The sequence below is a fragment of the Annulohypoxylon maeteangense genome (genome assembly GCF_022496945.1).
Source record: "Annulohypoxylon maeteangense strain CBS 123835 unplaced genomic scaffold GGS22scaffold_15, whole genome shotgun sequence".
Classification (NCBI taxonomy): domain Eukaryota; kingdom Fungi; phylum Ascomycota; class Sordariomycetes; order Xylariales; family Hypoxylaceae; genus Annulohypoxylon; species Annulohypoxylon maeteangense.
Window position 1 is genome coordinate 866,756 of NW_025953262.1, and position 12,491 is coordinate 879,246.

Here is a 12,491-nt window from a genome sequence, read left to right on the forward strand (position 1 = left end):
CTGGAAGCTACCCACAATATCGGTCGAGAATATTGCTGTTCCAGTATACGTCGGTCCTCCTCCCAAGTCAAGTATAGACCAACAACCAAATTGTGGATATTGATGCAAGTTAGGAATAAAATATGGTTTTCTTATTGCCACCTCGTTTAGTTGTTTGCAATGCTAGAATGCCGAGAATTCTAGACGAGTTTTTATCGCTCTTGCTAGATAGTTTCGAGACGATCACTTCATCAGATGTTGTTCTTATAACGAACAACGGGAGACAGGAGCCCAGAATAATGGCGGGATCTCCGAAGAATGACCACTTGATCTTTGGTCGATCAGCCGAGTTATACGAGAAATAAGAATACGTCATTTGTAATATCGATTTTGATTATCTAATATTAAAGAACACGTAAAATCCTTTCAAAAAATTCAGTATGATCTCATTTCCCCTTGAATGGCGGGGAACATGTTAGATAATCAACGCAGCAATTTTTCGGTATAGTTCGTGTGAAAAACGCGTTTGCAGTTGAACGAGGGGGAGGGGTTCGGGCTAATAGATACCTAAACAGCTTCGATAAGAGCCTTGCCTTTTTTCTTTGCAAACCCCAAATTTCAAGTTACACCCCCAAAGCCATAACCAACGAGAAGATTAGAAAAGCTGCCGATCCCCTATCAGAAATGCGCATCTCCGCATAAGCCAGGGTACCTAGCCGGCTGCACTGCGACGGTCAGCTCGGCTCTATCAGCATCCGGACGAGGGCGTTAATGGGGCGTCGTGATAAGGCGCGAACTCTGCAGCTTCGGCAGCGTACAGCTAAGCTGCGGTGGGACGTGACGGAGCTATGCGAAGATAAGCAGGATCACATCCATCCAACGCGATGGAAAGATTAATCCTTGCTGGACGAAGGAATGAGTTCGTATAAGTACGGCTCGCGAAATCATGGCCAGTCTAATCCAAGCTGGAGGTTTACCTCTACCCTCGACGATACGCTTTCTCGGAGTCGAAGATGGGGTTTTGGGATTTTGCATCCCGAGGCGCAACGCTTCTGTACTGTGCGTGCTCGGTTTTGGCGGCGCCTCAAAAGCGCGGGGCTTGGAAAAATCTGCAAACAACGCAGCACGGTGGCGTCGCGTTTGAGCTTGGTAATCAAACGTACCTAGCGAATATCGAATATCCCAAAGCGATTATCGCCGGCAACTACTCTGCCATAGCGAACAAACAAAATTCCCCGGTGCCATCGACGGTCATATTCGCGGGGGATGATGTCGTGACGGGTGATTACCTGCAGCGTGTAATCGCAAGCTACCTGGAAGCCGACGATGTATTTTCGGAGGACTTCTTAGAGGCGGTATATATCGCTAGCAACAGTACGGGTGGCAATCCAAAACTCGACGCAAGTGCGTTGGCGTACCTAAGCAGTCTCGCGCCTAAGCACGTATTCCTGGACCCTAGCTTTGGAGGAAGCCATTGTAAGTTTTGCTCCCCTTTCACCTAGAAATCTATGTGTTAGCATCACAAGGATCCTCAATAACCTAGCCCAAGCCCCATCAAACAGCCCTATCACATATATCGCATCCCCGAACAACCTTACCGCCGGACCATACGCCGCCTCCATCTCCGAGACTTCGATAGCGTTCAGCACAGTATACCGCCTCTACCGAGACTCTTACCGAGATTTCCTCTACGGCACCTACGATTCCAACGATGGAACCGACTCCTTCTACCCCCTCTCTATCCACCAATCCCGATTCTGGGACCCGATGATCCCAGTACCTTCGCGGATCTACAGCTGGGGCGACACACGACCGCTCGCAGGAGCCCGCGTCGCCATCAAAGACCTGTATGACATGAAAGGCCTCGTAACGTCGGGCGGCAGCCAAGCCTGGGCATCCATTACCAACCCCGCGAACGTGACCGCGCCATCTGTCCAGCGCATCGTGGATTTGGGCGGCGTGCTAGTGGGCAAGTACAAGCTAGCGCAGTTTGCGTCCGGCGCGGACCCCTGGGAATGGCAGGACGAGCATTATCCGTTCAACCCGCGCGGTGACGGGTGGCTAACCTGTTCTGCGAGCTCGTCGGGGGGTGGGTGCAGCGTCGCAGCATACGACTGGCTCGATTTCGCGATCGGATCGGACACGGGGTCATCGATGAGGCGGCCGGCGGCTGTTTCGGGTACGTACGGGAATAGGCCGAGTCAGGGGATGATGAGCCTAGAGGGGGTTATGCCACTTGGCGCCGCAACCGACACGGCGGGGGTTTTCTCGCGGGACGTAAAGGATTGGGTTCGCTTCGCAAAGAATTGGTATATCCCCGAGCTATGCCAGGACTCTTCGATTACGGGCTTGAGTCCCCTTGTCGTACCCGATTCGTACGGGTTTCCGAAGCGAATCTTGTATCTGACGGATTACTTACCACTGAAGAATCCTGCCGCCGAGGATATTTTGCAGGCGTTTATTCGCAACATGACGACGGTGTTCGGCATGACGGTAGAGGACTTCAACCTTACCGCAGTCGTCGGAAATACAACTGACGAAGTCCCTAAGTACGGCGCCCTCAACAACGCGACCCAGATCCTCGACACCATAACGCAGTACCAAGAAGTCGGCAAACCGCTCCTCGAAGCCTGGAGCGCTCTCTACGACGGGCGCTTCCCGCCCATTGATCCAGCACGCCGACCCTATTGGAAAAACTACAACGAATCCGTCAACAGCGATGCCCTGTACAACGAATCTCTCACGACCAAGCGCGCAGCCGTAGACTGGTTCGAGTCGAATATCCTATACTCGACACCGGAGTCGTGCAGCGAAAGCATCATGCTCTGGGACATCGGGACGGGCGGGCTACCGAGCTACCGCGAAGCGTCGCTAAACAACAACCCGAACACGACGGCATTCCTAGCAGTAACACCGCCGGGGGCGGGTATCAATGGCGCGAGCCTATGCCCGATCTACGGGTGCGTCGACATGACGATCCCGATCGGCCAGGTGCCGTACACGAGCAACGTGACATTCGTCGAGGAGATGGTTCCGGTGACAGTGAGCGTGATTGCCAAGAGGGGTTGCGACTTCATGCTCTGGAACATGTGGGAGAAGCTCGCGGACGAAGGCTTGTTGAAGACTATCAAAACGGGGAGGACTGCGTTTTGAGCGGAAGAGGAGGGGGGTTGAAAATAGTGATAAGGGGAGAGGGATGGAGGTACATATTTAAGCTGAAAGCTGAGGGTTGTTGAGTTGGTTGCAGTTAGATTATGCCTTCGAAATGATAATATTGGTCGTGCCGTACCAAGCCGTGGATAAGTTACATCCGGACTCCTTCTCACATCCCGTCTTACTACGCAGATGCGAGGCGCGACAACGCGACACCAACCCTTTTGCTATCGAGTGTTCCTGGTGATCATCTAAATGACACAGCCAGGTATTCGCATGTCAATATGAAGTTACCTCAGTTCCAGCATTCGTTAGTTTCACGTGGCGTTCAACTCTCCTGTCGCCTAGCGCGCTACCTCGGCCCATCACGTACATTCCTATTCGGTGTTCGGTATGCGGTAGCCATGCGCGATGAATTGTCTGCTGCGAATTTCGACGGAAAGGCCCCATTCGCCACGCGCCAACGTGCATATATATGTGAATATCAGTTCCTCATGCGTAGTGTAACAGGCGACAGTATCCATCCCGCCGGTTGTCGGTGGTGTGTTATGTAACCATCGCACAACTAAGAAAAGAAATGTCCAATGATTAAAAAAATACAATAGCCCGGAATAGCGCGAGAGTTTAACATAGAGTTCAACTAGCCACATCAGCTTCAAAACTCAAAATACCGATTTATCTATTTATTTATTCGTCTCCGGTAGTACCTACTTACCTAGTATTTATCCAACTCCTTCTTCCTTCCCTTTTTCCACTCACCCATTCTTCCTTCCATCCAGCCAAATCAAACCCGCATTTCATTCGCCGGAGCGGATGGATGAAACGACGTTAAAGATCTGGCGTCGCCCCGAAGGATGCGGGATTGCATTTCTCAGCTCGGCGGATGCGACCACGTGTGTTATATTTATATCTTATATTTAGGGTTTTTCTATGCAAGCCAATATTAAAACGGGTTGGTAAGATAGCGACAGCTGGAAGACAAATAACAATTAGGGAAGGCCACCGAGCCTTGCTTTTTTAGTTCCCTCTTTTTCTCATTTCTCACATCATCCATCTTCCGTTGGCTCTCTCAATTCTTCAACAACATTCAAACATTCCTACGCAAAATCGAAACCGGCTACGACGACCATTTCCCTGGCCAGGGTGAAGAAGGCTATCACGCAACCTGAAGAACAAGAATGGATTCGAACTTATTCTGAAAATATTATTCAACGCTCCAAGCAAAAAACTACACGTATAGGCAACTTCTCTATCGTACAAATACATTTTTTCGTGTCCACGAGCTGGTTAGCCTCGGACGGCTATCGCGTTCCCTTTCACCCACCCAAGAGTCTCAATCCTATTATTACAGAGTTGATAACAGTTACGCCATCAACAAATTCCGATGTTACTCGACACATTCTTTCCTCCCATCCTGCCTTCACCGCATTCTTTCTTATCTCTCTCTTCGAGCGAACTAAAATAGAGGGTATAAGAGCCGTTAACCGTATTATGTCTTGTGGTGTCGTCAAAAGGAAATCGGGACGTCGTCAGAGTTGATTTATTCCGAATGGCCAAACCAACGATTAGGAAATATTTCGATGTAATACAGCAGTGTCGGTACCCTCCTCTTTCTTCTTTTTTTCTTCTCCCCGTCTCCTCCATCCGTCTAGATTTGACTCGATGCTCCTATGATGCTCCGTGCTATGCTTGTCCTAGGTGGATGACGAGTACGACCGGATTAAGGATGCGTCTAGCCTTGCTATCGTTGCGTCTTCGTCGGTTCGAATTCGTCTCCTATTCTCTTCTTTCGGGGTTCGTACCGTCGGAGCCGCGTTGCATTCTCCACCCCCAATTACCGCCAATGGAATTATTCAAATACAGAAGACTGAAAGTTTGTGACGTGACCGTTCGTCATACATGCGGGACTGAAGGAAATGATTAAGGGAATCGTCCATACGACATGGAGGTAACGATAAGGGAACGGTGTGTCGTGACGTGGCGTGGCATCTTGATTCGGCCGTTGCGCGTGAAAGACTTATACCTCCGGGCAACCCACGGGCCGGGCTTTCGAGACATTTCGATATGTCGTTTAAAGTCGTATCCACTGTCGAAGAGGGATTGCTGGACGAGCCTCGACCAACTGGACGCTGACCGCGCATGACGTCGCGGCTGGTATAAGGCGAAGGTGCTGAAACCTTTTCAATCTGGAGAGCAGCACACCTTTTGTGTTATCACAAAGAGTTACGCCACAGTAGCTATCCGGTCTCCAACGTTATAATGATCTGGTCCTGTGAGCCCCTGTGGTATATCCTATTCGGCATGAAAAACAAACGAGATGACTATAATACAAGAGCAAGTCGGAGGCTCGTGACGATTAATGGTACTGATAATAATTATAAGGGAAAAAAGCATGCCGTGATGCGTGCGATGGAATGGCGAAGGCCTAAGTATGCGACAAGCGAAGCGAACTGTGCTGACATGCCAGGCTTAGGGATTTACATATTATCGATCCTAGCGCTGGGCATCTGCATCGTCGGATCATCGAAATCTGGCTTGATATTCCAAGGGTCACCATAGACACCAGATCCGAAGGACGGTAGCGCACCGATAGTGGTTACCTCAACCGGAGCTTGAAAGGGTACCGCATTATACCAATGGGGCTCGTCCGGTTGGGCTTGTGGTGGTTGGTACTGTTCTTGTGTCTGGTGAACCTGTTGCGGTGGAGGCACCTGAGCCTGTACCGACTGAGGAGGATGGACAGAATGATGCATCTGTTGAGCATACTGGACCATAGGCTGCTCCACCACGGGCGATGCTGCGCTCATGCTATACGCCGCCGTTTGTGGAGGCTGATGCGTGTAAAACCCATCCTGCGCAGATGGACTTCGCCCTACAGCAGCCGAGTAGGTGGTTGGGCTGCTCTGTATAGAGCTAGTCATTCCAGCTCCGGTATATGGTATTTCTAACGGGAGTCTGTCGGGCTGCTGTCTAGGCATCTGGTACGACTGCATCGGATTTGTGTTCATGGTTGCAACTCCAGGGTTATTTTGTTCCGTCACATAATACGTATGCTGAGGCATGCTAGCTGTTCGATGCAACATATGAACGCCGGGATGCTGCGGTTGCTGGACCACCTCGCCATGGTATTCGTGAGAACCTCCCGCAGACACGCTATGTCTATGATATTGTTGTTGTTGGACGTTATATTCGTTTATATGTTGGCCAAAATCCGCGAACGACGCTGCCCTCTGGATGGTATGACCTTGTAGGCCTGGGTGGCCGCCGCCTAAATGGTTGGTTGACCACGGCAAACCTGGTTGTTTGGGTGTTGACGGAGATTCGCCACCGTCGGACTCGGAAGAAAAATCGTCGACTTCGGAAGAATGAATACCTCTCTGATGGGATCGTCTCTGGTGTTTAACCATTGTTGTCTTTCGGCAAAAACTACAAAGACAAGTTAGCTATGGCTTCTAGGTAATGTCTGTTCTTGTGTTACCTTTTGAGACACCCATCATGGGCGCATTTATATGGTCGCTTGCCAGTATGAATTCGTCGATGCCGAGCTAAACTAGATGACTAGGTACTCAGGTTAGCTAAACTGCTAGTAATCTTCAGATCGGCTAACTACCTACATCTGAAAAGCGTTTGCCGCAACCAATATGTTGGCATTGATGAGGTTTTTCTCCTGTATGCGTCCTTATATGGACCGTGAGGGCGCTTCTTTGGATAAAACTTTTTCCACACCCAGGTGTTACGCATGAATATGGTCTTTCGTTCGTATGAATTCTATAATGTCTTTGGAGGTCTGATTTGCGGTTAAAGCTCTAAGAGATTGTTAGTGACACGGTCATCAACTTTAACGGCGACGACGATATAAGGTTCAACCGAGGACGGCCCAGGCGTAACGAATAAGCACGTACCTTATTGCACGATGGCCAGTCGCACTGAAAAGGTCGAGCCGTCGGCTCATTGTCAACAAGTTCCATCAACTCCATCTCTTCGGTGACCCCAAGATCTAAGTCCCGGTCACCAGTAGTGTAAGCTGAGCAGATGAAGAGTACTTATATGTCCTACAGTGCGAACCAAGACTCGTCAGGGTTGATAAGTAGTGTGGGCCAGGCACCGATGTCCCCTAAGGCAAAGGGACAAGGATACCGTGGGTCGTTCAAAAGCAGCCCCAAGGTGGATGGCACCCTTGCTCGGAACGGTATGTAAGCGGAATCTGTTCAATGCGACGCCGAGATTGAAATCTATGCGTGGGGACGAATTGGTCCCAAAATATTTCGGCCCAGACCGATGTGAGAAATTCGATGCAGTTGATTTATGGATACGAACTTCAAGAAGGAGTAGCGAGCGTCCAGCGCAATAATAAAGAGAGGAGAAGTAATCTGAACTCGGCTAGGTTTAACTTTATGGATATAACGAACAAACTCAAGAAGAACGGTTGGTGACGTGAAAATCACGATAATAAAGCTGACTCCAATTATAGTGCTGCTCTTGGCGAGTAGAAAGTTTAAGCAAGAGAAGTCTGGCGATATCGGCTAAATTCCTGACCACGGGTCGGTCTGATGTGATCAAAAGAAGAGAATAAGTATAAAAAGAAGACGAAACCGTCGTTTAAGCAATGGGGATCAACAACTTACGTATAAACAAAAGGTCTCAGCGCACAACTAGTCGAACTTAAGAATTAAGGAACGAAGTGATAGGTTACGCCGGACGGGCTAGATCATCAACCAGTCTGTGTGGTCAAGCAGCAGACCTATGTTCTGCAGCGAAATCGAAGACGTAACCAGGAATTAGGGGGCGCTAAGTGCTGACCTCGATGGGGCCGTACTATGTTTCACAGTTAGGAGTGGCAAGTCGGCTGAAGTTAGGTTCGGGTTCCTCAAATACAGCTAGGTCGATCAATGGAAATCCTAAGTTCTCGGACAGTTCAGACCAAATTCGGAGGTTGAGACCAGTGTCGTGACCAGATTCGGCTTGTTACTGGGGCGCAGTATAATCAAGGACAGAGAGGTTATGAGAAGTTCGTCTCACCTCCTCTCTACTTAAGAATATCTTGCTGCCAGCGCACAGAACTTCTCCAGGAACGCGGTCCCCCTAGTGCGTTAACCAACAGGAATCGGCCTCCCTACTCCAAATAACGACAGGTAGCCTCTGGAGTCGACGTTGTTACGGTTTATAGTAGAAACCTTCCTTAGTATCCAAGGCAGTTAGGAGTTTGCTTTATCGGCGACCTTATTCAGCAATCGGGACCATGGCATAAATAGAAGAGGCCAGCCAACACAAATTCGATAAAAGAGACCAGACACAATGCGGATATCTAGGCCAGAGCCTCCAAAGTGGTGGCAGAGTGGGATGTTATATGCCAGAGCCAAGTGGTGACATACGGTCCAGTGATCACTATGGCAGATAAACTAGTGCATCTAGCCCAGTATTCACCTAGGAGCAGTGTATCTGTGTTTGTGCCTGTATTAAGACAGATATTATGGAGGATGGCTATTACCCCCTCAAGCAGTTGGGAAGCTGTATGAAGATGGGATGTCTTCTTTTCCCAGTTGTGGGGTCCCTAAGTGGTGATCGCAAAAAGGGAAAGGAGAGGGCTCGAGCACAACCAAATTCAGTCCGTAGCAACGGGCATATGCTACAGAAATTGACGAGATCGCAAGGGGAATACCACAACGGCGATCCCTTTAGAAAAAAGGCGAGAGCCCTTGCAGTGCGAAGATTCCAAAGCGGCTAGTGTCGATATAAAAATATATAATGATGCGAAGTAAAATGGTGAGGGTGGTTACGGTGGGCGCCTCCAGTGGTTTCGTTCCTTAGTTGCGAATCGTCAGAATAGGTCCGTGTTGATCCAAAGTCCGTGGGTATTTTTTCGTATGTGCGTTATTCGCTAATAAGGAAACTCGAAAACCAGGTTGTCAACCGAGTCTTTCGGATTGGTAACCATGAATTAGGCCTGCTATACTAAACAGCGTTTGCCTATATTATCATCAATCTTGGTTGATGTGGATGTTGGACGTGAACGAGAACGTCTCGGTTTCTGTACCGAACGAGCCGAGTGTGTTGCGACGTTTAAGATGGGATTCCTTTCGCCAAACTTAAGGCGTAAGACAGATTAAAATGTGATCAGGATGTCAGGTGACAGCGCCGGTCAATTGGAGAATCTGTGATAGAAGATGGTGGGAGAGGTGGTAATGGTGGTGAATAATGTGGTAGTGATAGTGACAAGACAATAAACGGAATACGGAATAACACAGATGACAACGATGAGAGAGCTTCTTTCCGCTCTCACTTTTACTCTCACGCTTGCTCTTGCTCTCACTCTCGATCGTCTCTACTACTACTTGGGCAAGGAAAGTTAGCACATCGAGGTACCCACGAGCGATTTCCCCCATGTCAAAAATACTTCGTGCTTGAGAAAGCTACCCTGCTCAACAGGCTTGTCATCAGCAAAAACTCAGGTACCCGTTGAGCTGCGTCAAGGTACTGCCAACCCTCCTGGCGCGGTTGCAGATTGTAGCTATAATACTAGGGGAAGGGGATTATGGATATGTGTAAAGGTACATAGGTAGATAAAATGGGGTTTAAACCTCAGGGATCAGGGTTTATGGATCATGGAAGAGAGAAAAAGAGCATGGCCCAGGTTCTGGGATGTAAATGTACGCTGACATTGACATGGATAAGGTCAAGTATCTAGGTACACACATAATTAAGAGGACCCTCTCCATCAGTTCTTTCCTTAGGCCATACCGGAACCTGCGCGTAGGTACTAGGTAGTACCTATGGATTATGGATATCTCCGCAACTTACCTGGTAGGTACTTAGTTACATACGTAGGTAGTTTAAACAAGCTAATGAGAACTTTACTTTTTGTTAGGTTGATTATAAAGAGCTATTACACAAGCAATTCAAGAAGCGTATACTTACATGACATAGAATTATGGTTATTAGTATTAATATTAAGAATTCGAAAAAGCTTCCATCAACTCTCTTTCTAATAATTTCTTCAACGCCATCGCCACTCAGCTTATACATGTATCGGTACTTACTGCGAGTACATATCTAGAATATATAAAAATATAAAATGTTAAGACACTCCAGTCTTACACAAGCTAACACTTAAGTTAAATATTTATTTTATCTTTTTATTTCTTTGTCCTCGTCGCCAAGACAACGTTGTAACTAGTAGCGCCAACTTAATATCCAAGTTGTCGCAAATTCAACAACATATCATTGACGTTGTTTATTATCACGACATTCTCGCATATCAACTTGCAGGCGGGAGTGCAGCGCACGGAAGATAGCACATCAGTATGTTGCATTTAGGTGGGCTTGGAATAGTCGACCGGCTGCACTTGCTTCTAAGTGGTGCCCTAAAATCCGTATCATCCTTAAAACTTAGGCGGAATATATGAAAAGATACTTTGAAGAGGAGGGGGGGATAGAGAGAGGAAAATGAGGGGTAATAATCCTAGAAAGGATGACATGGTATGGATGCTTCTATGGTTCGGTATGATCTGAATTTCATGGCGTGGCATACATAGCGTTGGCATGGGATGGGGGATAGGGAGGCGACGGAAAGCTACGGGAAGCCGACTCTTCCGCCTCCATCTTAATCACCCTCGATCGGAACCTCAAATTTATCAAGGTCTTCGGGAATCGCAAAACCATAGATGCCACTAGGTCTTATAAATAAGAATCCAGATTAGGTAGGTCAAGTGATAATGATTGGCTACTTCTTGAAATAAACTTCACATTAAGTTCTATACTAAAAGAACATGAAATTTGAAAACTCTATAACTATTAATTTCATCTAACAGTTATTACAGTCGCATTTCGTTTAATTGAAATATGTTGATAGCGGAAAGTTTAGCTTAAGGATAACGATATTCGCGCAAAAAGCATTAGCACATGAAAGAAAGTCGACTAGCTTCACGATGCTTGAAAAAAATCTTGCCTCGCTATATTGTAACCTTCAATTTGGCGTGTACGCTGTACATTACCATTACAGCGTTCGACCGGTCGGGCAACGATCGGTAAACCCAGCCTCACGATATTTATTATGGGGATATTCATCGATACAGGGGTAATTCTTGGCGTTGCTAGGGTTCCAGTTAGAAATCAGCAATCCGACTAGGCCGTGAGACTTTTCGCCGGCTCGTGCCGTTAGCAGAACCCGTACTTTCCCTATCCTAGCCATAATATTAAAAGGCGATAATATTGACGATGTTCAGATGGGAAAAGACGAAGGAGCATTCGATGTTTGCTGTCAAAATGATATTCAGCCTCTTCCTTCACTGAAAGCTATTGCACATGTCAATAAAGATAAGATGAGTTCCATCACAGAAGAACCGTAGTGGTGGTGCTATAATGTACAGGTCTTGGTATATAATAATATATTGTTTATACATATATGTGTCTTGTCATTATTACCTGTCGTTAACACGAGGGTTTGGTAACAATGATGACGATGGGCAGGATGGGGCAGAATGGGGATAGATCAATCGAGCTCCAATTGATAAACATTACTCCCCTATCTTTGCGTGCCTCTTAATAAGCTCCTACCATGTATTAGTCCTAAGGAGTAAAGGTAATCCGATGTACCGTTGCACCAGGCGTGGTCCCAGAACGGACCGGGACCCCATTCCGAAGTCGTGGGTTATCACACGAAGTCACTTTGATCCAGACTGTTTCAGGGGAACCATCAAAACTCAACTTCGAGTTGTCACTTACTTGACACTTGATGATTCTGAAGACGTGATAAACCCGCCCCATTGTTTCAGATGGCTAAATCACTAAACCTCATCAGGTCTCGCTGCGCTGGGAATACACGAATCAAGAACTTAATGAAGAGAATAAACTTATCTTGGGATAAGTTAAACTTAACCGCAACGTGTTAAGGATCGGTTGCTTTCCAATCTCCAATTCGCCGCATCTTATATATGCATGCATGTATATAAGACACATGTACTGTAGCTCTGTAGTTTTTTCCATTCAAACTGACACCCCTAGAGCTATTGTAAAAAATCCATCGCACATGCTCATTGAATGAATGCTCAACAACAACTGAACTGTTGGAACGCCCTTGGCGATGCTGTAAATTTTGCCTCTAAGCCGCATGCGTACCTACCTACCTAGTAGGTATCTAACATACTTCATGGATTACAAATATCCCTTCACAAATGTTGACAGATAGAAAGAAAGAAGAGAAATCCCAACTACGGCGCAGTAGGATTTGTCCGGGAATGAATCCCCGCGTAAGCCACCGCCAGTCTCATCAACATCCTTTCACGCTTCATGATCCCCACATATGCACAGCGCTTCGCTGTACGCAAGCGAGCAAAAGAGAAAATCTAGCCCCCGGCTAATAG

General features: G+C 47.5%; 2 protein-coding genes across 2 annotated transcripts; one reads left to right on the top strand and one right to left on the bottom strand.

Annotated features, from left to right (window-relative positions):
• Positions 1-552: 552 nt before the first annotated feature.
• On the top strand, positions 553-3,801 carry GGS22DRAFT_169954 (amidase family protein). Its single transcript, XM_047962398.1, has 2 exons — positions 553-1,455; positions 1,523-3,801. Exons 1-2 carry the CDS (start codon positions 993-995, stop codon positions 3,130-3,132), a joined length of 2,073 nt encoding a protein of 690 aa, XP_047816474.1. The 5' UTR covers positions 553-992; the 3' UTR covers positions 3,133-3,801.
• Positions 3,802-5,609: 1,808 nt separating this feature from the next.
• GGS22DRAFT_195877 (uncharacterized protein) lies at positions 5,610-7,204 on the bottom strand (the record flags this gene model as incomplete). Its single annotated transcript, XM_047965735.1, has 4 exons — positions 7,035-7,204; positions 6,747-6,938; positions 6,611-6,690; positions 5,610-6,558 (listed from the first exon to the last, which is right to left on the bottom strand). The coding sequence occupies exons 1-4, from the start codon at positions 7,107-7,109 to the stop codon at positions 5,610-5,612; spliced, it is 1,296 nt and encodes a 431-aa protein (XP_047816475.1). The 5' UTR covers positions 7,110-7,204.
• Positions 7,205-12,491: the final 5,287 nt, after the last annotated feature.